Genomic DNA, 27,391 nt, shown 5'->3' on the forward strand with positions numbered 1-27,391 from the left:
CAGAAACCGGTAGTCACGAATAAGTGTTTATAAAAGTGGTATTACACAAAGTGAATGATGAATGATAAGGAGAGTGTTATATTACCATACCACGAAGTAATCAATGCTTTTTATACACAAAATATATTCTTGAAAAAAAAGAAGCAGAGGAAGACCGAGGAAAACCTGGCACAATCAGGTATGTCAAATACTTGAAAGCGGCCGAGTCAGGAGTCGTAATAATCGCCGGGTATGTATGAGGAGATGCATGAATGTAGAAGAGGCGAAGAATGTTTGCAAAGACAGAGTGGTGTGGCGTTCGATTCTCTCTGCCTACCCCTGCGGGGAAGCGGCGTGATGGTTAGTTAGTTAGTTAGTTAAATATCTTCTTAATATTTTTAATTATAACGTTAGTTCAGCCTTTCATTCCTTTCTAATATACATATCTTTGTTTTTAATTCTATCATACAACGATTTATCCATATAAATACTTCCTTTTCATTAATATATAAAACTAACTAACTAACTAACCATCACGCCGCTTCCCCGCAGGGGTAGGCAGAGAGAATCGAACGCCAAACCACTCGGTCTTTGCGAACATTCTTTGCCTCTTCTACATTCATGCATCTCCTCATACATACCCGACGATTATTACGACTCCTGACCCGGCCGCTTTCAAGTATTTGACAAACCTGATTGTGCCAAGTTTTCCTCGGTCGTCCTCTGCTTCTTTTTCCAACTACATTCGCCTCATAAATTTGTTTAACCGTTCTTTCTTCACTCATACGCTCCACATGTCCGAACCATCTCAACACACCTTTCTTAATTTTATCGATAATGCTTATCTCAGCCTTACATTCTTTCCTTATTTCATCATTCGAACATCTATCAAACATCGTTTTGCCACACATTCGTCTGAGCGATCTCATTAATATATTCCACTCAATATTGAAAAATAATAGTTATAAAGAGCCAACGCATTTGATTTTTTATCAAATATTGGCTTGGGTGACCGCCATGATATTCGAATGGTGGTTTAGCGATATTAAAAGCGATTTATCGATAAGTTGGCGCTATTCAAATCCTCGAATAATATTTCAATCAGCGTCAATTGTTGCTGGAATGGCTTTGTGCGAGCCGCGGGATGGATACTCGTATCGCTGTGTGTTCATTACGATTTATTTAACACATTTTATTATATTGATCAATTCAGCGCGCCATAACTCGGAATGGGATCAACATAACCCATTTATTCCAACAGCACTACATGTTCAACCGTTCTCTCTTTATTATCCGTCTTCATGGATATTACTGTGTAAACTGCGAGCCATATTATATCCATTTCTACACCACTTATGTACCATATCCGACATTAAACGTAAACCGCCTTAATGAAATTTAATCTCCAAAACTAAAATAATTCGTTTTATTCAACATGTTCATCTTCTTTTTCTTTTAATTCCTCTACTTCTTATTTTTCCTCATTTTACTCTTCTTTCTCTTCTTCTTCCCGTTATTTCTCTACTTCATTCTCTACTTTCTCTACATCCTATTCTTTCTCTTCCTCCTCTTCTTCACCGTCTGTTTCATCGTCTTTGCAATCGTGTTCTCCAACGTTTCAATCGTCTTCTTCATCGTCTTCTTGATCGTCTTCATCATCGTCTTCTTAATCGTGTTCTTCATCGTTTCAATCGTCTTCCTCATCGTCTTCTTGATCGTCTTCATCATCGTCTTCTTAATCGTGTTCTTCATCGTTTTAATCGTCTTCTTCATCATCTTCTTGATTGTCTTCATCATCGCCTTCTGAATTTATTTATTTATTTATTTATTTTAAAGAGAAAATAACAAATACATTTAGACATATAGAAAGTGCAGGTTAGAGAGAAAAAAAATGAACAATGAGACTAAATGATTCAGAAACAATTTTCCACTCAAAGCACAAAAATAATTATAATAATCAGAAAAAAAAGAAAAGAATAGAAATTGATATATCGTGTTCTTCATCGTTTTAATCGTCTTCTCGATCGTCTTTTTGATCGTCTTCGTCATCGTCTTCTACCTCTTCCTCTTCTTCCTCTTCTTCTTCTGTCTTCTGTGTTCTTCATTCGGAATGTTTTTTTTTCTACATTTTCCCCATCCAACAATGCCATACCTACTGCAGTATGGAATGAACAATGGCATAGTACACATTTTTTTCAAGTTTTCTATAGGTAGGTACCTAAGTCCAATAAATATATAATACATACGAGTATTTACAATATAACATATATCCTGAATACAAAAATATTTTATTTAATGTACGTGTTTATCGTATCGACTTGTTTTGATAAACGAAATGTTTTGTAATATACATCGCTATAAAAGTCGGGGGGTTAGCGGTAAATCTCGGAATAGGGGAAAAATCAATGATGCATCCATCGGTCCGATAACATTTAATGGGTAGCAATGATAAGGACAAAGTTTCCCTTCTTTAATTGTGTATCCTTCTATCATTGCGGGCATCCATCTTCCTCGTCGTGACAGGCGTGTGTACCGGAGCGTGACGAATCGTGACACCCCCCGCGCGGGTGGGAGGCCGCCACCGTACTGAGGAGTATCGGCTAATCAAATCCTGTTATTGGAGCTGGACAATATTCCTTTTTTGAACAGTTCAAATAATTCGTTCTTATTTAATCGGGTTTTTATAACTGGCAACCCTTTTTTTGTTAAATGGCGCGTTAATCAAGACCAACCAGTGTTCTTTTTTTAAATCTATGTCTAAAAAAGTACCTGAACAAAATATTTTTTCAAATCTGTTTTATAATTACTGTTATTAAACACTACAACACTATTTATGAAACGTAATTTTGCTCAAATTTAAATGTATTCTCTCTGTTTTTGAAGCTAATGAATTATTTTTTAATACAGATAAAATTATCTTATATGCATTTTTAGATATTCTTTATGGAGCATTCGAGTTACAGCAGGGTGAATACAGTCCCCAATATACAATTTATTTATACAAAGTGGATTTGATTACCGAATTGCCTTGACTAGCCGACTTTCCATGATTTTTTAAAATACAAGGATGAGGTAACAACAGTAGCTTACATATATATATATATCCCCATTTTAAAAGAGAAAACAATAGGAAAGTCAAACAATATATGGATTAAAAAGTACAAATAATATAATATTACACATTATATGTGCATACTTTTTTTTTAATAAAAAAAAAATAATATTATCATCGGGTTTTCAAATATTAAAAGAAAATAATAAACAATAAAACTCAAAAATCAAATAATTGAATTAACAAAATATATATAAAATTAAAATCGTAAAAATATTTGAACAGATTTATTTTAAATCAACAAAAGTAAATTAGAAGAACTTATTCGTATAAATTAAAATTTATATAAAAATATCATCTCTTCCAACATATCTCACAGCAAACAGTTCGTTCTATCAAATTATTTTGTAAAATATTCAAACGGATGGATATATTTTATTTTATCAATATTGTTTTTGTACCCTTATTCACCTTTGTTTGTTTATGTTTTTGCCAAAATAAAATCACGCCATTGTTACACAGATATCTGATAAACTTATTGGTTTCATCTCTTTCATTTATGTTTCCCAATCAATTCCATACGTGGCCATGTTGAATCCCGAGAGATTCGGAAGGAATAAGTATTCATTAACTCGCTTTTGTATATACAATAAATAAATTATCTTTGGTCGATTACAGAATGTAAGGGAATATTTCATCTCCATTTTGTGTGCCAATCACTTTCCTTTGTTTCACGTATTGAGAGGTTTATTCTATTTTTCCATGAAGTTAGAAATATGTGTACATTTTGGAATTTAATATAAAAACAATATAATGGTATATCATTGTATTTTGTGTATTGGCTTTAAATAAATTAATGTAATTTGCTTTTCGAACGAGGCACTTTGTTCATAAAATATACACAATGTTTTTATATTTTGTATATTTTATGAACATAGTGCTTCGTTCGAAAAAAAAAATACGTTATTTATTTTAAACCAATACAAAAATACATACAACGATTTAGTATTATATCGGATCTCGTGTTTAAACGTTGTTATTTAACAAAACGGAGAACTTTTTTTTAAACTTTACCTTGTCTTCGATTGTACCTTCAGTATCTGCATTTTAGCATAAGTGTCGCATGTGTCCATTTTCAGCAAAATGAACGATGTTTTTTCTCTCAATATTAGATAGGGATTTTTAAATTGAAATAATATGGACTAATAAAAAAGCCGACACTTCCTGGACGCACAAAAGCATAGAGAAATTGCAAGAAACATAGTATTATTCAAATTCTATACTTATTGTCGTTGGAAGTTTTATTATTCACCTAAGCTTTGTTCTCGTGATGCAGTGGTTAACACACTTGGCCTCCTTGCTGGAAGTCTAGGTTTCGATTTTCATGGGGGTCAAAATAAATATAGATAAATTATTTTATATATATATTTTATAAAATAAATAAAGTGTTTTTTCACCCTGGCATCTATTACCTTGGACTAGTGCCCAAAGCGATAGACTGATCACCTTGTCTTCGTGTAAAAAACGATCAACTTAACATTGCATCAATTTGATCCATGCAATGTTCTATGCACCATTACGTGCGGATCTCATTAGGGATCAGCTGATTTTATAATACCACGCAATTTTACGGTTATTTCATGTGATATTTTATTCACTTTCAACATTTCAATACAATTATAAAATTTGGACTTAGGTTAACGTATGGTATTTGAAAATAATGCGGAAAGTACGTAACACGTGTTACAAATTATCTTTAAATAAAGCGATTTTTTTATATTGACTTTAATTATTATAGGTTTGTCGCCATATTATAATATCTTGAATGATCCCTTGTCAGGATTAAAAGATCCTTAACACGTTAAATCTCAGTCCACCCACTCGTAAGTCCTTTTTTGCGGAGCCAAAATATATAAATGTGTAAGCATATAAAAAATACGTCATTTTTTATCTACCTTACGTCACACCTGTATCTACAGCGAGTAGAGAGTAATGACCAAAAAAGTAGATGGAGATAACAGGTCGTCAAAATTATCGCCCGGTATTTTTAGCAAAATTTCAAGTTCCCCCTGTAGTTTAGAGTTTAGTATTTTTAGCGGAATTTCATGTTCCCCCTGTAGTTTGGACTTTAGAGCGCGTCACACTAAAACACTCCCTCATAGTGAATTTAGAGTGCGCATAAACAGGCACACTAAACAAACAATTTCCAGTGTTTCACAAACTGCCGGCAAAGTAGTGAGACTTGCAAACATAATACGAGTCTTGACTCACCTAAGGTCCTCCATTCTGCGGTGGAATTCGGTTTCGTGTTACTTTCCTCAAATTCCAGAAGTGGCCAACACGATTTTCAAGACTCAGACCTAAGATTTTCTAATTTTAACCATGCAGTTTTTTTTATTTCAACCACAGGTGCAGGTTTAATTCTTTAGAAAATCCAGGTGATTGAATGTTCATTTAATTTTTAGTTGTTAATTTTTAAATATTAAAATCTAACGCTGATTCGAGTCTACTTCCTTAGTAAACTGAAACCATTTTGATATTTATGTTTATGTTTAAAAGTTAGTAGAAATGGAGTGCATCAAGGACTGAGAATTCTTTAGCGCTTAAAATCTTCAGTCGAGAGTTGAGGTAAGCGGCAGTTCTTACTCTAAAATCAACTTTGGCTTCCGACGATTTGTCTCTCAGAAAAAATCCTGAGACTTACAACTAAGAAATATTATTTTTTGATATCTCATCAAAGATGAAGAAGAATATGGAAGTCTGGGCATTTACGGGGCTTACGACCGTCATAGGCTGGTTTAAGTGATCACTTTACACACGTGTAACATTCACCAATTCTACCCATCAATTCTACCCATTCAGATTTTGTGAACAAGTATTTGGACACACTCAAAATGTTTTAAATAAATTATCTGGTCAAATTATAAGCTTAATAATAAAAATGAAAATGGTATTTTCTGGCGTTTCTCATGTGTGTGATTATAATCCAGGATTCGGATCTCACATACTAATATAAGAGTTTCTGCTTAATAAAAAGCTTCTTTACATCTCACCAATAGATGTCTCTAGTGAAGTTCTAGTGATTCATGAATAAGGTTTCTAAATTGGTTCATATATATAGAACTTCCAAGAATTTGAGTAGTGTGGTTGTCAATAATGGGTAGAATTGGTGAATGTTACACGTGTGTAAAGTGATCACTTAAACTAGCCTATGACGGTCGTAAGCCCCGTAAATGCCCAGACTTCCATATTCTTCTTCATCTTTGATGAGATATCAAAAAATAATATGAAAATAACTCCTGTAATTGGAGATAATCCAGATTTTGTGAACAAGTATTTGGACACACTCAAAATGTTGTAACTAAGAAATATGTTTTCCATCTTAAAAACATTATTAACTTTGCGATATAATAATATAACACTCAAATTGAATGAATGTGGAGTTTTACAAATTAAACGCCAAATCAGTAACGTTTATTTCACTGTTCATTGTGTGAAAACAAAGATGATCTGTTTTGTACTTCAGGTACCAGTCCAGGGATATATTTAACATATATTTCAGTGAAAAAACACTTTTGTTTAGTTAGTTATGTAAAAAGTTTGCTTGCATTAGATATTATTTATAAACAATTCATTCACCTTTACTAGGGCGAAAAAAACGTAAAATCTTTTTTAAGTAATAACAAAAAAATTAACAAAAAAGGAAAGAGGAAAGAGGGGAGCTTTTAGCCGACTTTTGTTGTGGTTTTCTCTCTTAAAGTATCTTTAAGGGATTAGCTTAATAAGCTCGTATAGTATTTTAATCATGCCGTTGCAAAAAGATGATGCCAAATCAATACATTATATGTTTATTCAACCATTGGATACACTTTCTACCTGTATGTCATACGAAACGTGGGTGGAATTATCTCTAAGCCTGCAGTAATAAAGGTGAGACACCCCTGCTCCTCTCCACAGCGGTTGGGTGTTTTCTCTGTGTTTTTCCCCGCCATTTTGCCCTTGATGTGTGCCTCGCATCATTGTTTTTAATTAACGTGAAAAGGGTAGCCTGGACGAGCCCTACAGGAATGTGGTCCTGCGAACAATTCACCTTTCCGGGGCTCAGATATTTCACGGAATTGTAGTGTGGCATAACAATAAAAATGAAAGAATTTCCCAATCCGCCTTTATTTGTTGTTCTGCCTTGTTTTTGTGCCGCTTTGTTTGGTTAGATGCTTCAAATGAATAGCCACAAATAGAATTTACCGCGAGATTTATGTTTTCTGCTTTGTGAAAAAAAAACTTTTCTCTATTACGTAAGAAGCAATATATCAAATGCCGCCAAAGCAAATCTCTGATTTCCACTTAATTATATTGGGAAATTTACTTTGTATTTGTGTAGTCATTTTATTTTTTATTTTTTCAATTCGTGTACGCAGAATCATTCCCAGTAGATGTACTGAAATTCTACGTACATTATTAAATATTATGTATGGTTTCTAGGTATCTCTAACCCTATTCAAGTATTTACTAGATAATCAATCAGTCGTGGAATATTGATTCTAGGGAAGTATTGACTGGAAACCCTTTTCAAGTTTTAACTAGAAAATTTTGCTTTTTTCAGAATTTTATACCAATTCTACCCATTATTGACAACCACACCACTCAAATACTTGGAAGTTCCACATATATATATATATATATATATATATATATATATATATATATATATATATATATATATATATATATATATATATATATATGAACCAATTTAGAAACCTTATTCTTGAATCACTAGAACTTCACTAGAGACATCTCTTATCTATCTATCTTAAAAGTAGTCAGGTTTTAAAGTCGGAGTAATCGGCAGGTATGTATGAAAAGATGATTGAATGTGAAAGAGGCTAAAATTGTTAGCAAAGACAGATTGGTGTGAGGTTTTATTATCTTTGCATGTAACAGCGTGGTGGTTAGTTAGTTAGTTTAAACCAATTCATTTTCATCTATTATTATGGTTACTGCTAGATTCATCAAGAAAGCAGTTGTCCAAAGATAAACTCGGCTAAGTAATAAAGAATGCGAAAGATGAATTACTCAAACGAAGGTAGAGCGGAGAATTATTTTCCCGCCCGGCGATGGGCTTCCGAGAACGCTCGAGTGTAAACAATGGTACTTTTCTCCCGGCAAAAGGGAAAATTGCTCTGGAAAAAGGAAATAAAATTAGCGACCACTCCTTTGTGCAGCTCGGAGCATTCCATCATAGACGCTCGCTCAATCTGAGTCGAGTCGGGCCGAGACTGCAAGACTTAGCGACGCCGTTATAACCGTTATTGAAGAAAGTATTACGGAGATTAAACGATCTGGAGTTTATAAATGATGGTCTTGTCGATTGCTACCTTCTTTTCCCATTTTTAAAGTCCGCACCGTTTTATTTAGTATTTTTTCAAGTTAACCTTTTAGGTTTTTTTTAATAGATATAAGGGTGTACTCTCAAATATACAAAGTCAGTACGCGAGTAGCCGCACGTGGTGTGTGAGCATAATCCCTTCTAGAATATGTACAGGAATTTAGCGAATATATTTTTTTAATCAACTCTTTACCTTTCAATAAATGTATTTTATAAAACCATATATTTTTAAGAAACTCTGATTTTTTATACGAAAAAGTATTTTAAGCAAAAAAATTCACACACACACACGTGTGTGTGTGTATATATATATATATATATATATATATATATATATATATATATATATATACATATATATATATATATATTATATATATATATATATATATATATATATATATATATATATATATATATATATATATATATATATATATATATATATATATATATATATATATATATATACAATATATATATATATGCGGCGTAGTTATATAGGACTGTATGTAAAAGACAACTCTCTTCTACGGGGTAGTTGAAACAGAAGCTAGTGATTTCACTAATGCCGGAGATTTGTTCAGGGGTGATAGTAAACTTTTTTCCTTTGTTCAACTTTTCATAACTTGCTTCGCCGAGATGGAACATTTTCTAGAATCTTCCTTTAAATCCAACGTTAAATCCAGAAAAATTATTATCTTTATTTTTCCCCTTTTTCTGTCTGTTACAGAATTTTAAATAACATTCTCATATAAAACACGCACGCAAATTGTACAGATTTTATAGTCTTTTGGGATAGTTTTTTTGAATTTTTATATTTTTTTGACCCCCCCCCAGGGGGGGTCAAAAAATATAAGTGTTTTTTCACTCTAATATTTATTCAATATTACCCTAGACTAATACCTGAAGCGGAGGGCTGATCACCTTTCCTTCATGTGTAAACGATCAAGATAACATTGCGTTTATATGATGCAGTGCCCTATGCACCATCGGTGCGGTGCGGATCAGGGTTTGAAGAAAAATAATTCAAAGTATTTGAAAGTAATCTTTTGATCAATAAAATTTCGTATTTTAGTTTGTAGGAATTAATTTTTCAGCGAGGTAGAAAGAAGCTAAGAGCAATCAGTCCACCAAATACATTTATATGTTTGCTTTAAGTCTGACATGCACTAAAGCAAATTAGTTCTGGAGTATATAAGTTGAAAGAAGTTAGGGAGGTCTAAAGTGGGTGTTGACAAATCTTGCTTAAGCAAAGTTGTCGATTTAAATTGTGAACTTAAGTTCATTGAACTATAATCTATATCATATTTATCGAAATGGTATAAATCTTGTTTGCACCTTCAAGCCTCAAATTATCTCTTCTTCCTCAACTATTAATTCGTGTTAGATTTTTCTTCTTAATCGCAAATCATTCAACTTAATTAATTAGATGAAAACAAACTCCTCTCTCCCGCCCTTTAGTTTCCCATTGTTTGAGTTTTCCCTTACGTTCTTTTCACTAGGGATGGGCACCAATCTCATCGCTCTAATCCATAAAGAATCGGCTTAAAGCTCCCGATATTTTAAACCAGCCCGTCTCAGCTGACGCGCGACGGAATGGGCGGAGTTTAAGGGATGATCTAGAATGTCTCAAGTGCCGTAGTGATGTGCACTTAAAAGAGAAAACGATCGGCAGTCGACCTATTTTTTTTTAATCTAAAAAATATAAGTTATAAATCTTTGAAATTTAGAAATATTCTTAAATAACTTAAGAAAAGTAGGTGGATATTCATATCGCGGTGTGTCCAAATTTTCACATAATTTGTCTTGAAATTGATCTTACCCTTATTCCTTTTTTCTCCCTCCCGTGCCTCTTCCAGGTATTTATATTAAATTACATATGTGAATTTTTTGTAAATGGAATGTTACAAATACCTGTTTTTACACTTATAAATGAAAATGTATTTTTGTAACTGTTCTTTAAAAATCCAAATAAAATCAAATAAAATAAATTAAAATAAAAAGAAGCTTGTGCTCGTAACTTTATTACTACCATATGTATGCGAATTTTCCTTAAAGGAGCATTGACGTTAATGAACGTCGAAGTCTGTCTGTCAGTTAGTATGATGTAACTTGTATAGCAATGACATCTGTGGATATTTGTGTGTAATTTAGTCATAATTGAAAAATATTTCGAATATGCGTTTTTTTTAATTATTTTAAAATAATTTCTATCTTCATAATACATCGCTTTAATGAGGAGAAAAAAATTTTTCATGTAAAAAGAACCTACTGCCCAGAGAACGTCGGACATCAATTTTTGTACTCCCGGAAAGGTAAAAGGCAGATAAGGAGTTGAAAAAAAAATTAATGCCCATTACATTTAAATCTTGAAAAAAAAACATTTAAAAAAACTATTATGCCACTAATTATATAAAGCATTAAACCTTGACTGTAAGTCCCTCTCCAAGCACAAGAGCTCGGTCTCTTTTTTGGAGAAGCACAGCGAATCTAAAACTATAAGTTTGCCATATGTATAAATTTTTTGTCCGCCTCCGTAGTGTAATGGTCAGCACGCTCTGCTACCGTTCTAGAGGTCCCGGGTTCGATTCCCGAGGGGGGTAAAATAAATATAAGTAATTTTTTCACTGTAATATTTATTTAATATTACCCTGGACTGGTACCTGAAGCGGAGGGCTGATCACCTCTCCTTCATGTGTAAACGATCAAGATAACACTACGTTTCTATGACGCAGTGCCCTATGCACCATTGGGTGCGGATAAGGGTTTTATATATATTTTTTATATATAAATGTTTAGAAATTGTATTATGTTGTACTTAAAATGTAACTTTATAAAATAAATAAATAAATAAAATAAAATAAATACAGCTCTTACATTTTTCATGTACATAAATAGTAAAGTTGGTGACCACTAGCGAGCCGTTTGTAGCTGAAGTGTGTTTTATGACTCCATTTCTCTCGCGCCAGCCTCCGACTCATCTGATCCACGCAGCCCACTCCGCGGAGTCGCATTGAAACGGGATTACGATAATTGGATTGTAAAAACTCGATAGCATTGGATTTGCAGGAATCCCTTCTATCTGCATCTCCTTCCTCCGATTCAATAACGAACTTCTTTGCTCGACTTTCCTCGTGCTAAGCTCTCCGTTTTGTCATCGCTTCCGACTTTTATGCTTGACTTTTCATCCCTGAGTAATTTGTTTACTCCGGGAATGCATATAAAATAACATGGCCCTTTTTGAGATAGAATCTTAGACGAAGCGGATTTATTTATCCCGTCCTACTTAGATTTAGTACCGCCTCTCCTTACGCGCTTTTGCATTCCAATGCTTTAAATTGATAGCCATTTTGAATCATCCCTATTTGGTTATCAGTTTTTTATCTCATTTTTTATGTACTCTGACTTCCTGTTGTTATTTAATTTATTTCACATATTTGTTTAATATACATGTACATATTATTTATCTGTATTGTGGATCTTTAGGCGTATCCTGTGTTGAGCCGAAATACTTATATGCTTTAACATATATTATATAAATAATTCCTATATATATCGAATCTAGAATTAATAATAATAAAATAAAACCCTTATCCGCACCCCAATGGTGCATAGGGCACTGTGTCATATAAACGCAGTGTTATCTTGATCGTTTACACATGAAGGAAGGGTGATCAGCCCTCCGCTTCAGGTACCAGTCCATGGTAATATTGAATAAATATTACAGTGAAAAAATCACTTATATTTATTTTACCCCCCTTGGGAATCGAACCCGGGACCTCCAGAACGGTAGCCGAGCGTGCTGACCATTACACTACGGAAGCGGACAAAGAATTAGTGAACAATAATTTACAAATACTCAATATTCATACGTTTGTCATTAGTATATCTTGTAAGTATGTCATTTAATGACATACTCAAATTCCGAAATAAATGAAAGGTATTAATTGAAGCAATTCCCATACAAAATTATCGATTTAGATTTTTTCTATTTTTCGGCTGCACGTATAGCTAAGTATTTTTTATTTAAGTCTTTTTTTAATTAAAGCCAAACAAATCAAATAAATATTCAAATCGGTGGAGCCGTATTCAATTTTTCGCGATACTAACGCATGGCAATTGACTTTTATATACATATATTTATAAGATATTATGGCTTCACGGTCGGTTTGCTCATGAATGTTTATAAAATAGATTTTCGAACTGGGACAGTTGAAAAATAGAAGTCAGATACGATATACATACATATACATGTACCTACTGTGGAAAATCTTTTCCGTTATGTAAAACACTCGCAACACAATTTAATCAATATAAATAGATGAAGAATATGGAAGTCTGGGCATTTACGGGGCTGTAGACCGTCATAGGCTGGTTTAAGTGATCACTTTACACACGTGTAACATTCACCAATTCTACCCATTATTGACAACCACACTACTCAAATTCTTGGAAGTTCTATATATATGAACCAATTTAGAAACCTTGTTCATGAATCACTAGAACTTCACTAGAGACATCTATTGGTGAGATGTAAAGAAGCTTTTTATTAAGCAGAAACTCTTATATTAGTATGTGAGATCCGAATCCTGGATTATGATCACACACATGAGAAACGCCAGAAAATACCATTTTTATTTTTATTATTAAGCTTATAATTTGACCAGATAATTTATTCCCAATTTATTTAATTATTTTAAATTTAAAAATTAATTTATTCCCGTAAATGCTTAGACTTCCATATTCTTCGTCTTTGATGAGATGTCAAAAAATAATATGAAAATAACTCCTGTAATTGGAGATAATCCAGATTTTGTGAACAAGTATTTGGACACACTCAAAATGTTGTCAATATAAATAGCAGTTAAATCAATGTTAAATAGGATAATGCATTCCATACTGAACAAAGTGCACGTTTTTAGGTTTATTCGATTAAAATATCTTAATTTTTAGTTTAAATTTCACTAAATACTATTGTGACACTTATTTCGAAGCGGAAATGATTGTAAGGAACAAGGGACGAAGGGATTTTCCCAATCAGTTAATTTTAAGAGTCCACAATATCTAAATGTGGTAAAAAAATTATATGGTCAAGGTACTTCAAAAATATAGGAAATATTACCCAGATTCAAACATGTCATTTGATACGCCTTTCCGGTACCTACCATGTGAGAAGAATTTAAACTTGTGTCCGCTTATATGTACATGTGTGTAGCAACCCCCCATGTCCGCAAACTTGGGTGCGAACGAGGAGGGTAGTGTGTGAACACGGTGGAATGCAGCAAATGTTCTCTCCACAGCTTGGAAAAGTTTTCCAATATCCAACCATTCCGGAAAATGTGCATAAAATTCAATTCCCGCCCTTTTCTCTTTGACGGAAGTTGTGTTGCCAGTAGTTGCCACTAACAAAGATACACACGGGTACTTAAACATAATGTACCTCACATTATATACTTATATTGTAATATATGTAACATCATCTTCTAGCCTTTATCCCTACCTTATGGTGCATAGGGTACTGCATCGTATAGAACCAGTGTTGCCTTAATTGTTTAATACGCGAAGGAAATGTGATCAGCTTTCCGCTTCAGGTACTAGTCCATTAAACTGAAATATCATATGTTTTTTTTTTATTTGAAATTTTACCTTAAGCCGAGTTTACAACCGCACTTAGTACCACGTATGCGAGATGCAGGACTCTAGTGAATGTGTAATTTTCCGCCAAATGAGCAATGTAAATACATAATGTATCATATACATATGTACGTATAAAACATATACGAGTATTCTCCTACCCAGTCCGACAGAGATACATTGCAGAAAAAGAGATAAAACACCATTCCTGCTTCCATCCATTTCTTTCTCCTACAGAGGCGGTTTGGGAATTTTTAGATCATTAAAAAAGGAGCACTTGGTCTCTGTCTCCTGTATGGCTACGATATACATTCTTTTTTATTTCATCATACACATAATTACAAATTACAATAATGTGCCCTCGCTGAGTTTTCCCGTGCCGAGGGTGTATTTTACAATATTTACTGATAAAAATATAAAACTATATAAAAAATTGTTTATGACGTGCTATCATATTTGACATGGCCGAATGATGCGATCTATTTCAGATCTACCTCCTTTTTTTGTCCAATTAAGAATCGATCTTTAATATTTATTATTTTTTAAAGCTACTTTGAATAATGGAAGCCGGTTGTACAACTTTATTGCATAATATTCTTATAAAGTTCTTCTGACCAAAAGTGGAAGGTATGTGACAGATTTTTCATGTATTCCATAACAATAGATCTAGTAATTCTTTGTATTTTACATAGAATTACAAGATGTATATTATTTAAAGTTTATATAAAAATACGTATTCTGAGAAGCAAGAGACCTTCGTGTCATTTACTGTATAACTATTTGTAATATTTGAAAATATTGCGTGCGTACATTTCACTAGATAAAAAAAATACCAATAGCTACAGTATTCCCAATCCTACCCCCGCTTACATAAAATTGCAAAGACATTCAGAAACAAGATAAAAGTCTGTATTTTCAGTTATCTGCGGTGAGTATATTTTGTTTGATATATATTTTTTCAGAATTGAAAGGAAGCTTTCGGATCTTTCAATCATGCGCGTAATGAGATATCGATTAGCGATACGTCCCTCCACCGGTTTTCGTAAATATTACATTCTGTTTTATTATAACGTTCTTAATTTTAATGGAGTTCTCCGGTAATTGACGTTTTTCCTTTTACCTCCGGCGTTTTCTCTCTGATTGACGCGATTTGTTTCCCCTCCCTTCCCGCTATTGCCCGTTTGTTTATATCCGATTATGATGGTACTTATAAATCCTTCTCGTATGTTCTACAGCAGGGATCGGCAACCTACTATTCGCGGGTAACTGAATTACCCACTACGACATTTTGATTTTTTTTAGATAGGAGTTGTATTTATTAGTTACCTTGCTTATTATGTACAATGTTTGTAGATCATTAAGTGAATTTTTGTTTTTTCTAACTTTTAAAAAGACGTTTTATTTTTCTCTGTGTTGAGAAAAGGAGGGACAATCTAGTTTGGGCCAGTCAGGAACATTGCAGCATTTGCTCATTGCTGGGGAGAACCACGTAAAACTCCTCAGAAGAACATATTTTACTATGTGAAAATATAATTTCACCTTAAAAAATCGTGATTATTTCAAGTACTCTGACCCATTTTTAATTAACATTTTACTCAGTAAATGCCAATTTTCATTCAAATCTATTTCGACACTTTTTTAGATGCATTCTGCGTCATTTTCAAACGGTGTTTGGTTTTCATACGGTGAAAATGATGCGGAATGCGTAGAAACACATGTCACAATAGATTTTAAGAAATAGTGGTACTAACTAAGTAAAAATTTATGTAAATTAAAAATAGATAGATTTTACCACAAAGTAACTGCCGAATCAATTAATGAAAGTTCTTTTGCCCACTTATCAAATGAAATTTCCAAATTTGTTTTTTACCATTTCTTTTCCATCTCTAAAGGTTGCCGACCACTGTTTTACAGCCTATAAAAACTCAATACTCACATTATTATGGGCCTATTATTATCTACTCATGTTATAATATAATTATTTTGATATATTCATTTTATTAAGATACTCAACGAAGGAGAAATCTTTATTGTGTCTATCCGATGTTTTTAAATACTTGACGAAAAGAAGTGTATAAAATAATTGAGAATACACCGATTTTAACGAACTCAAGAATTAATTAGAGAACAAATCTTTCCAATTCCATGTATATCTTTTGTTATCTCTCAAGTGTACCATTTATTTTTTGTAATCATTTTCATTTCAAATAAAATACATAATTTACATTTGAAGCAATAACTTTGTGATTTTCATTTTATTATTAAAATGTAACTTTGTTTTAAAATCACAATAAATATTTTATTTTAACTTAATTATAATGTTTACCGGTCTATAGTCTTGATAAAGAAGCAGTTAGCTTCGAAACCTGTAGATATTATAATTAAGTTATAATAAAATATTTATAGTGATTTTAAAACAAACATTTTTATTATAAAATAAAATACATTTCATCAATTAATTTGGCAGTAATTTTGTATTTTGTGGTATATGTACTTAATTTTTTTTTTATATTCAGTGATTTTTTTATTCAAATATCACTTGGTCAATACCATTATTTTATAAAAAATTTTGTGACACGTGTGTCAATAAGTTCAGCATACTTTTATGACCCATGGTGTTTAAAAATTATGCTGAATGCATCGAATACGCATCGCATTAGATTTTAAGTAATAGTGGTATTTACCAAGTGAAATTCAAATTTACTATAACAAATATAATAAATATTGTGTATATTTTTTACATGTGTACTTTAACATATACCGCAAGTACTTTATAGTATAGCAGTTGTTCACCTCTATGGTTTAATATTTACCACACTTGGCTACCATCCTGGAGGCCTCGGGTTCGATCCCCAAATAATTAACGATCAAATTAACATTGCATCGATTTGATGCAATGCGCCATTGGGCGCAGATAATGGACAATGGTAATAGATACATTGTCACAATAGATTTAAGAGATAGTGGTATTTATTATGGGAAATTTTAATAAAAAAATTAAATATTTTAATTTTTTTGTGAAAACAATTTATTTTTTAACAATTCTTTTTTGGCTATTTTTCACGTTATATTTTAACGTGTTTTTTTCATCTTTTCAGAAATTTGGTGCTGAATCTGAGTTTGGCAGACTTATCTGAGCAGCGCCGTCTCACTTGGTTCACCCCTGAAGATGATGTGAAGATGTGCCTCATCAAAGGCAAAGACGAGGTGAGTCTCATTTGCCCTTATTCATACAAAAAATGCTTAGCCTTCTCGCGACATTCCACGTAAGCGTTGCAGAGCTCTGATTCCAAATACTTGTATAATATCATTCTGAACTAGCAAGACCTCAAAAAAATTATCCTCCTTTGTTAATTTGAAGTTGCTGACAATATTATCAGCTAAAACATTGATTATCCTTTAATAAAAAATTTATACACAATAATATTCATGATAATCATCTCTCTCTCTATGTAAACGCTTGCATGATGCGTTATTGATAAACTTATACCTTTTAATTACAATTATAAATATAAATTCTTAAAAATAATATAACCAACAATTGTATTTAGCTTTAAAACATTGATTCTCTAAACGAAAATGCCATGTCAATAAATTCTTCCTTTCCCAGAAAATAAATATAAGGGTACGTACCTACATCCCCCATTAGCTACTGTTGTCTCCCATAAATTATTGCTGTACGTGTTAAAACTGTCACTTAGAATTGTGTAGCTACATAAGGACCGTAGTCCATTTGATCTTCACATTCGTTTGATCATGCCCTAACAAGGCGAAACAATTGTCAGAATATAATTTTTTATGTCGTTTGTTAATAAAATACAACTTAGTAGACCCAAAAATTCTGTGTTTGATTTAAAATTAATAGGTACATAAATTAAAATGGAGTTCTACAAATTAAACGCCAAATCAATAAATAATGTGTGTAATTACTACACCAATAAATTAATTTTTAGTTTTTTGTCTCAAAATCTTCATATTAATTATTATGTTTAATATTTTCTCGTAGTTTTGATAGTCTACACGAATATGAGTAGAAGCAAAGTTCTTAATAAAATAGAGTTCCTCAGGTGAAGATAAGCATGCCTAATCCGTATGCCCTAAAGATGTGACTACATTGTGGCTAATAACTTTGTTAGTTTGGATACAAAGCACCACTCGTTTGAGTAATTTATACAAGTACTCTGTTGTTATTTATATAAAACAGACAGTGTATAATATTGCAATAGTGGCAAAGGGTATTGTTAGCACTATTCACAGAATGCATACGTGATGCACAATGCATTCATTCTTATGAAATGATTTAATGAACCTATGTATATCATTATTTCGGTGTCTGTTATTGCAGACCTTTATTTTGTAGAATTAAATAACAAATAGGTACCCATGTAGTTTTTTGCACATGAATTTTATTTGGCCAGAAACCGAGTTTTGTCGATAACTACATCATCAGACTGGTGTGAGGATAGAAAAAACATTATATAAACAACAAGGCAGGGGTTGAAATTATGATTTTACATATTTTTTCCTGACAAAACGGATTTAAATTGAATGAGTTTAAGAATTGTATTACAATAATAATTACATGTAAGTTATGGTAAAGGATTTTTATTTATTTTGAATTACCTAACATTTAAGTGACTCTGAAATCTAGCTACGACTCTTGCAACACCGTTTATCTTAACACTAAGGCTTCCTATTGGTGAGATGAAAGAAGCTTTTTATTGATCATAGATGTCTCTAGTGAAATTCTAGTGATTAAAGGACAATGTTTCGAAATTGGATCATTTGTATAAAACTTGCAAGAGTAGTGTGGTTTTCAATAATGGGTAGAATCGGTGAATATTACACGTGTGTAAAGTGATCACTTAAACCAGTCTATGACGGTCGTAAGCACCGTAAATGTCCTGACTTCCTTATTCTTCTTCATCTTTGTTGAGATGTCAAAAAATAATATGAAAAATAACTCCTATTATTGGAGATAATCCAGATTTGTGTGTTTGTATTTGAACACACTCAAAATGTTGCCAATGTATCTGCATATTTTTGACTAAATACATATCACTCACTCCTTTCAAGAACGTCATAAATCAAAAAAACATGATTTTCAGGAGAACTTTTTAAAGTTTAAAAATATAACACAATATATTAAAAATAAATATCAAGCCACTTGTTGAACTTTTTACTGTGCAAAAAATCTTTTTAGGTAAAACCTGAAGGTTTTTTCTCTATTTGAAAAATATTTAGTTTATTTTAAAAAAATAATTAAACTAATCTTTTCTTCAAAATGCAAAAACAACACATTCTGCTCTGTAGCGGGTTAATATTAAGTTTAAAATATGCCTCTTTTGCTGGGATATAGTACATTTTCTGGGCATTCCGAAAACATGCACAACTGAAATGTGACGATTTTTGATTTATGACGTTCTTGAAAGGAGTGAGCGATATGTCCGTAAGTCAGCGATTATACTTATGCACAGTGTGCTATAAGTAGCTTACTTCATCAACACCAATACACCTCTGCCTCGCATTGTATGTGGCACAACTCTTATCTTTCTGTTTTGAGGATTCAACTCATAAATCCTTTAATTCCATATTTTCCTTCTTCCTTCCTGTCCGTTTCAAGTCGTTAAATGTCCTATCTCCTCACTATAATACCGCCTTATTTCCTGTTATATAATAAAAATTTAATGAAACTGCCGTAATATTTTATTTCAATTTTACTGCACGGCTTCTACTTACTCGATTTTATCCAAAATTTTATTATAAACACATTACTTCCGCCAATAAAAACCATATCAAATACTACTGCTTCAAATTCGATTATGTGAGACGTTCATCTCTGTTTCTGTGTAAAAATATTCGAAACGAATTGTAATTCGAGTAAAAATTGGAAATCCCCATTTTGGAATGACTTGAGTATTTATTTTGTAGCGATTGTATAAAATTATCATATAGTGTGAATCAGTCCGCCCACTCATTTTAAGAAAAAAAAACATGGCAGTAAGCAGATGAAAAGTTTTCATAATTTTAATTGAATGTTATTTTTATTTCATTTTCATCGATCACATAATATCAAATTACAATTTACAATGTGAACTCACTTGGTTTTCTCGTGCCGAGAGCACATCTTAGAATACTTATAAAATTATATGAAAAGAAAATTTATAATTCCTTATACATATCGTAGTCGCACAGGAGAAAGTGACCAACTCACAAAACGTAAAATGTTCAGGAGGGCCATTCAAACCAATTTCGCTTGACAAGAAAATAAACATTAATGCAGTTAGTTATTTTGAATAAGTCAATATATTATACTTCCAAGTTTAAAATCCTTTGGGATTTTTTCAGGGCAATATTAATCTAGTAAGATATTAAATAGTCAATGATCACGTTTTTGTACAAAATGCACTTGGTCACTTTCTCCTGTATGACTACGATATATGCATTCAAGAATTACTCTTCCATAACACAAGGAAGCATTTCCCAGCAAAGAGCAAAAATCACAATTAACACACTTGATGGTAAACACATCAAACAAAACCTAATACATACCTCTTTTGATCCAAAGATTTTTTATTATTATGAAATAAAGTTTAACAACCTGCTTCCATTATCTAATAAAGTTATTAAAAAATGAATTATATAGTATAAAAGAGCTATCAACAAAACGGATAGTGAAAGTATGTAGATCTGAAAACACCACATCATTCGGTCATGTCGTATTTGCTTGCATGTCATATAGTTTTATAAATAAATATTGTAAAATGTGCCCTCTACAGGGGAAAACTCAGTTAGGACACATTATTGTGAATTATAATTGTATGTATGATGATAAAAATAATAAAAATAACAAATAAATGCCTTAGAACCTTAGAAGCTTACACACTTCACCCCATGTTTTAAAATAAATACATAAGTAAATAAAATCGTTGGTGATCAACCTTTCAATTGACAATATGTATTGAATAAGGATCAGTAATAGATTCGGCAGTCACTTTGTGGTAAAATCTATCCATTTTTAATTAATGTTTTACTTAGTAAATACCACTATTTCTTCAAATATACTTTGACACGTGTTTCGATGCATTCCGCATCATTTTCATACACCGTATAAACGGTACGGTATTTGAAAATGGTACGGTGTCATGCGGTGTTTGAAAATGATGCGGAATGCATCCAAACACGTGTCACAGTAGATTTTAAGAAATAGTTCTATTTACTTAGTAAAACATTAATTAAAAATTAATGAAGTATCATTGGAGAGACCTTTAAAATTAAAATAAATCTTTTGTCAAATCCTTAAGTTTGTCTTTTTATCTCTTCATTAATAATGATTAAGGTGGTAAAATAAGGATAAAAGTGGGCTAGTGAAATTAAAAAACTATATTTGGTATAAAAAAATAATCATCTTTAATTTATGAAACACTTATTATTTTAAAATAAAGATCATATAATGAAAGCTAAAAATTGTACGCTCTTACATTTTTCCTTTCACATAAGATCAATATAAAGGAAAAGAAAGATCGAAAAATATTTCTTTGCAATAATCTCAAGGGGCATATCAATCCATTAGTCCAATAATTGAATGTCAATAACATTATTAATGAGATGAATAATGAATTCTTTTGATATTACCTGCTCCAAGGTTTTGATTTTCTTCATATATCAAAAGAAAAAAGTTATTCATAATGGCAATTTAATTATTATGTAAAAAATTCAATGTTTTTAGCAATTCCTTTTCTCAATTACATAATAGTGTAAATCTATGAAAATTCAAATTACACAGTACTTTCGGATATGTTTTGAATGTAAATGTATTTATTTTCTTATAAAAGACTGAGTGTGGCACAGATTATTTTTTTGTAGGTCTTGTCGCTCACTCCTTTCAAGAACGTCATAAATCAAAAAACTTGATTTTTCAGGAGAACGTATTTAAAGTTTAAAAGTATGATACAATGTATTAAAAATAAAGATCAAGCCACTTATTGAACTTTTTACTGTGCAACAGATCTTTTTAGGTGAAACCTGATTGTTTTTTCTCCATTTTAAAAATATTTAGTGCATTTGAAAAAATAATCAAACAACACCTTTTCTTCAAAATGCAAAAACAACGCTTTCTGTCCTGTAGCGGGTATAAATTAAATTAAAAATATGCCTCTTTTGCTGGGATATAGAACATTTTCTGGACATTCCGAAAACATGCACAACTGAAAATTGTGGATTTTTGATTTATGACGTTCTTGAAAGGAGTGAGCGATGTGTGAACCACGTCACTTTTTTTGTTGATCATTACGTTGATAATTTGCCTATTTAATACGCCTTTTAGGAAATTAAGAGAAAGTGTCTAATGTCGAATTGAATTTTTCTTTATTTTAAGCGGTGGAGGCATTTTAAAATCTAAATGAGATTGTGAGAGAAAAGTACTCTATACTACTGTGTAATTTCAAACATTCTTCGCCTCTTCCACATTCATGCATGTTCTCATACCCGCTGATTATTTCGACTCTTGACCCGGCCGCTTTCAAGTATTGGACATACCTGATCATGCCAAGTTTTCCTCGGTTAGTATATTAAATTTAGGTATACTAGAATTGCAAAGAGGTTTTGTTCTCAAGAAAAAATTAGATCTTTGTAATGTACATATTTGGCTCTTTGGCTAATAAGGTAAGTTTAACGGAAGTCGACAGACTGCAATCGGGAATGGTTTATTTTACTGCACTTCCGTTTCCGGTACTAATTATTAGTTAACTATAATCATCAAGAGTATAATAACACTAACCATAATAACAGTGAACGCGACTTCTAGACCAGTCTGGCACAGGAAATAGCTTCTTAAACACCACTAGCAGCTAGGAGTTTTGTAATTACGAGGTTACACTCCAGCAATGGTGGTTTGCGTGTGATTAGTGGTATTTATTCAAGGATACAGCTATGCCTCGCATAACGAACTTTCTGTTCATTCATTACGCGATTCATACAACGAATCTCGTATTACACAACGGACTGTATCATATTTACAACATTTTAATATAACTCCATTTCAATTTATGTATTAAATGTTTAGTAAAATACTGATTTTTCGAGTCTACTAAGTTGTATTTTATTGTTAAAAAACACATAAAAATCTATTTTTTGACAACTGTTTCGCCTAATTATGCCCCATTCGTTTGAAAATGCCATAACTAGGCGTAACAATTGTCACAAAATTGATTTTGATGCATTTAATACACAAATACTTGTTCACAAATCTGGATTATCTCCAGATAGGAGTTATTTTTTATATTTTGTAAAAAATAATTCTTTTTAGGATACAATCTAGATTTGTTAGCATTTATTTCGACACACTCAAAATGTTTTAAATAAATTGACTGGTTAAATTATAAGCTTAATAAAAAATTAAATAATGCTTTCTAGCGATTCTCAAGTATGTGAAATAATCCAGGATTCAGACCTCACATACAAATAAAGAGCTTCTGCTTAGTAAAAGCTTTCCTTATCCCACCATAGATGTCTCTATTACTACTGACTAAATGATTATTGATTAAACGATCATTAAGTTAATGTTGAATGTGTTTTTAAGGGCACTAAAAACAGTGCAGTTTTCACAGAGGCTTTTTTTTTATTTCATAGTCCGACCGCTTCGACTTTGAAGGAATTACTGAAGAATGATGCGTTGTGTAGAATAATGGAAGGTATTTTCTCCGTAGAATAACGGTATTTGTGTACCATAATCAGAAAGATACATAAAGTTGGAGAGGACAGCCAAAAAAGACTTTTCACTACCAGATCAATCAGAACCTAAAATCTGATGGTTTCCAATGTCTACGTATTCAGAGGGCATAAAGGTATGGACGTGAAGGAAGCTAAGAGAGTACCAGTACGTTAAGACAGAAGAGTGTGGCCTTCTATCTTCTCTGCCTACCCCTGTAGAAAAACGGTGTGAAGGTAGAAGTAATAGTAGTTTTAGTAAAAACGTTTTTATCTAGATGCCAACATAACACCGAACATATTACTATGAACAACTTTTTATGGAATAAAATCTTTCGTTGAATTTAATTTCACAAATCCAAATCCTTTAAAACAAACCCGTTATCCACGTATTTCTTATTTTATCACGTGACCAGTAGACATTTTGTTATTCGAAATTGCGTCATTTACCTAACGTCCCAGTAATTACCTTACAAAGGAATTTAAATTAAAATGTAATGGTCTAAACACCGAGCTTGGAGTAAACACACTCGCCATCTCCCGTTCAAAGGGTAGGAACCCGAACAAAAAGGTTGAGAGGTAATTCCACTGGACTTTGCGCAGCGCAATGAACGATGCACCCAATACTTTAGTAGGTTTTTTAAAAGGTGTTCTGTAAAGAAGTGTACCATATCCACAAAACCTTAATAAGAGATATCGAGCTCTTTTGAAGCAAAGCTTTAATTGAGGTGGTATTTTATTTTTAGTCTTCTTCTTCTTCTTCTTCTTGGTGTAAGCCTTTTAAGAGGGATTAGTATCCTGCGATGTCGATTCCCAGTTGTCAATCCATCTCTTTGGTGGTCTGCCTTGGAGTCGTCTACCTTAGGGTTGGCCGTGCAGTGCAATGTGGGGGAGTCTGGATTGTTCCGGGTTAACGGATATAGCTAGTATAGGATTTTTTGTAGTTATCGATTTTTTCATTATTTCATTCGACAGTCCATTTTTTTTTTTACTTGGTATATACCACTATTTCATGAGATCTATTGTGACACGTGTTTCGATACATTATGCATCATTTTCACAAACCGTAGGTTGCTTGTGCACGACAAAAGCACAAGCCAATCTAAGCCAATCATCCATTTTATATGCTAACTAAAGTGCCGGACGGTCAAATTCCGTGTAGTGCACAAACGCCCTTAGTAGTAGTATTTACCAAGTAAAGTTTTAATAAAAAATATATACATATTACCAAAAAGGATTGGTACCTGGACTCCGTTTTGCACGTTTTTTGCTTTAACTGATTTCAGTGATCCATTCACCCCATTCCGATAATTCAATCTTATTTCTATATCTTTATACTTAAACAACAAACAAACTTCCCAAATGTAGGTTACAATATGATGTTGTCTACCAACTGCAATTTTTTTTACATTTTTATATTTTAAAAATATAATATCCAGAGGGTGGAATAAATATCGAAAATAAATGCAAAAATCGTCCATTGTCAAATCGCACAAAATATGCATTCCATAAAGACCATTTCAAAATAATGTCCCATCGGCGTTCGATCCGAACTGTTTTATTGTCGCCATAGATTTTTCCGAACGTTCCGTTGTATCGTGACGGCGGGAAAATCTTTTTTTTCTCTGGCAACACTGCCGAATAATGGATGGTCTCATTAGACAAGTAATGCGCGCTTTAAAACCTACTCCCGTCACGCTGTCTCCCTCTGGCCCGGAGAACTATATACGACTGACAGGGACGGCAGATTAAAGGAACGTGTTAAGCAAGCCCGCGGGAAATGCGATGCAGCGAAATCGTTAGTATTATCTATGTTTAACGATGTTCTAAAATCTAAATTCTAACAGCCAAATGAGTGAGAAAAATAATTATTTATTTATTTAAACATGTTTCATACATAAGTCACATATCACTCACTCCTTTCAAAAACGATATATATTAAAAATCGTCCATTTTCAATATTCACCATTCTATCCATAATTGCCAACCACGCTAATCAAGTTTCGGGAGTTAAATAATATTATGCTACCATTTGACACCTTCTTTCACATGCTAACTTCTCGTTCACTTCATATGTCGCTCACTCCTTGAAAGAACGTCATAAATCAAAAATCATCAAGTTTCAGTAAAAATATAATACAATGTATTAAAAATAAATATCAAGCCACTTATTGAACTTTTTACTGTGCAAAAGATCTTTTTAGGTAAAATCTGAATGTTTTTTCTCCATATTAAAAATATTTAGTACATTAAAATAATAATTAAACAATACCTTTTCTTCAAAATGCAAAAACAACACTTTCTGCCTTGTAGCGGGTAAATATTAAGTTAAAAATATGCCTCTTTTGCTAACATTTTCTAAGCATTCCGAAAACATACACAACTGAAAATTGACGATTTTTTATTTTTGACGTTCTTGAAAGGAGTGAGCGACTTGTACTCATCGTTTTTTGGCTTTTTGTCACAGTTTTGAGTTTAAAATGAGCTAGATTTTCATAATACTGTGCAGTGTGTTATTAATTTAAAGGCGATAACAAGTTATTAAGGGAAGATAACAGGGTAGGTGCGCTAGCAAGGTTTTATGGAAGAGCAGCGCTAGTACTAGACCAGTGGTTCTTAACCGTGTTGGAGGTACCTAACCCCACCCTTAACTGGAAAAATAAAATATGATTATATCAACATTGTGAGTGTGTCAAAATATTGTAAATAAATTATTTGATCAAATTATAAGCTCAAATAATAAAAATGAAAATGGTATTTTCTGGCGTTTCAAGAACGTCATAAATCATAAAACTTGATTTTTCAGGAGAACGTTTTTAAAGTTAAAAAATATAATACAATGTGTTAAAAATAAATTTCAAGTCACTTTTTGAACTTTTTACCGTGCAACAGATCTTTTTAGGTAAAACCTAAAGGTTTTTTCTCTATTTGATATATTTAGTAAACTTAAAAAAATAATTAAACAATACCTTTTCTTCAAAATGCAAAAATGACACATTCTGCCCTGTAGCAGGTGAATATTAAGTTAAAAATATGCCGCTTTTGCTGGGATATAGTACATTTTCTGGGCATTCCGAAAACATGCACAACTGAAAATTGACGATTTTTGATTTATGACGTTCTTGAAAGGAGTGAGCGATGTGTGTGATTATAATCCAGGATTCGGACCTCACATACTAATATTTTCTTTCTAAGAGTTTCTGCTTAGTAAAAAGCTTCTTTATATCTCACCAATAGATGTCTCTAGTGAAGTTCTAGTGATTCAAGAACAAGTTTTCTAAAAATTGGTTCATATGTATAGAACTTCCAAGAATTTGAGTAGTGTGGTTGTCAATAATGGGTAGAATTGGTGAATGTTACACGTGTGTAAAGTGATCACTTAAACCAGCCTATGATGGTCGTCAGGCCCGTAAACGCCCAGACTTCCATATTCTTCTTCATCTTTGATGAGATGTCAAAAAATAATACGATTATTTCAAATTGAAAACATAGGTTTACACATATTTATACAAAGGTGCCCAAAATTGTAACTAAAAAAGACTTTATGGAAAGATATTTGTGTTAGTGATTAGTTATATTTTCTCTTTTTTTCTTTAAACATACTTCTTACCTTATGTTTTTTATGT

The 27,391-nt window shown here is 32.2% G+C and overlaps 1 protein-coding gene across 3 annotated transcripts in view; it reads left to right on the plus strand.

Annotated features, from left to right (window-relative positions):
- The window catches only part of Sema1a (semaphorin 1a), a 615,492-nt gene that overhangs the window by 552,169 nt on the left and 35,932 nt on the right, over positions 1-27,391 (plus strand). For all 3 annotated transcript variants that reach the window (XM_088261512.1, XM_088261511.1, XM_088261513.1), the window contains exon 3: positions 17,156-17,264. In XM_088261512.1, coding sequence (XP_088117638.1) covers positions 17,156-17,264 — 109 coding nt within the window. The remainder of the gene's footprint in view (positions 1-17,155; positions 17,265-27,391) is intronic.

This window comes from Brachycentrus maculatus, unplaced genomic scaffold (assembly GCF_059751285.1).
Source record: "Brachycentrus maculatus isolate JH-2025_06_01 unplaced genomic scaffold, ASM5975128v1 h1tg000157l, whole genome shotgun sequence".
Lineage (NCBI taxonomy): Eukaryota > Metazoa > Arthropoda > Insecta > Trichoptera > Brachycentridae > Brachycentrus > Brachycentrus maculatus.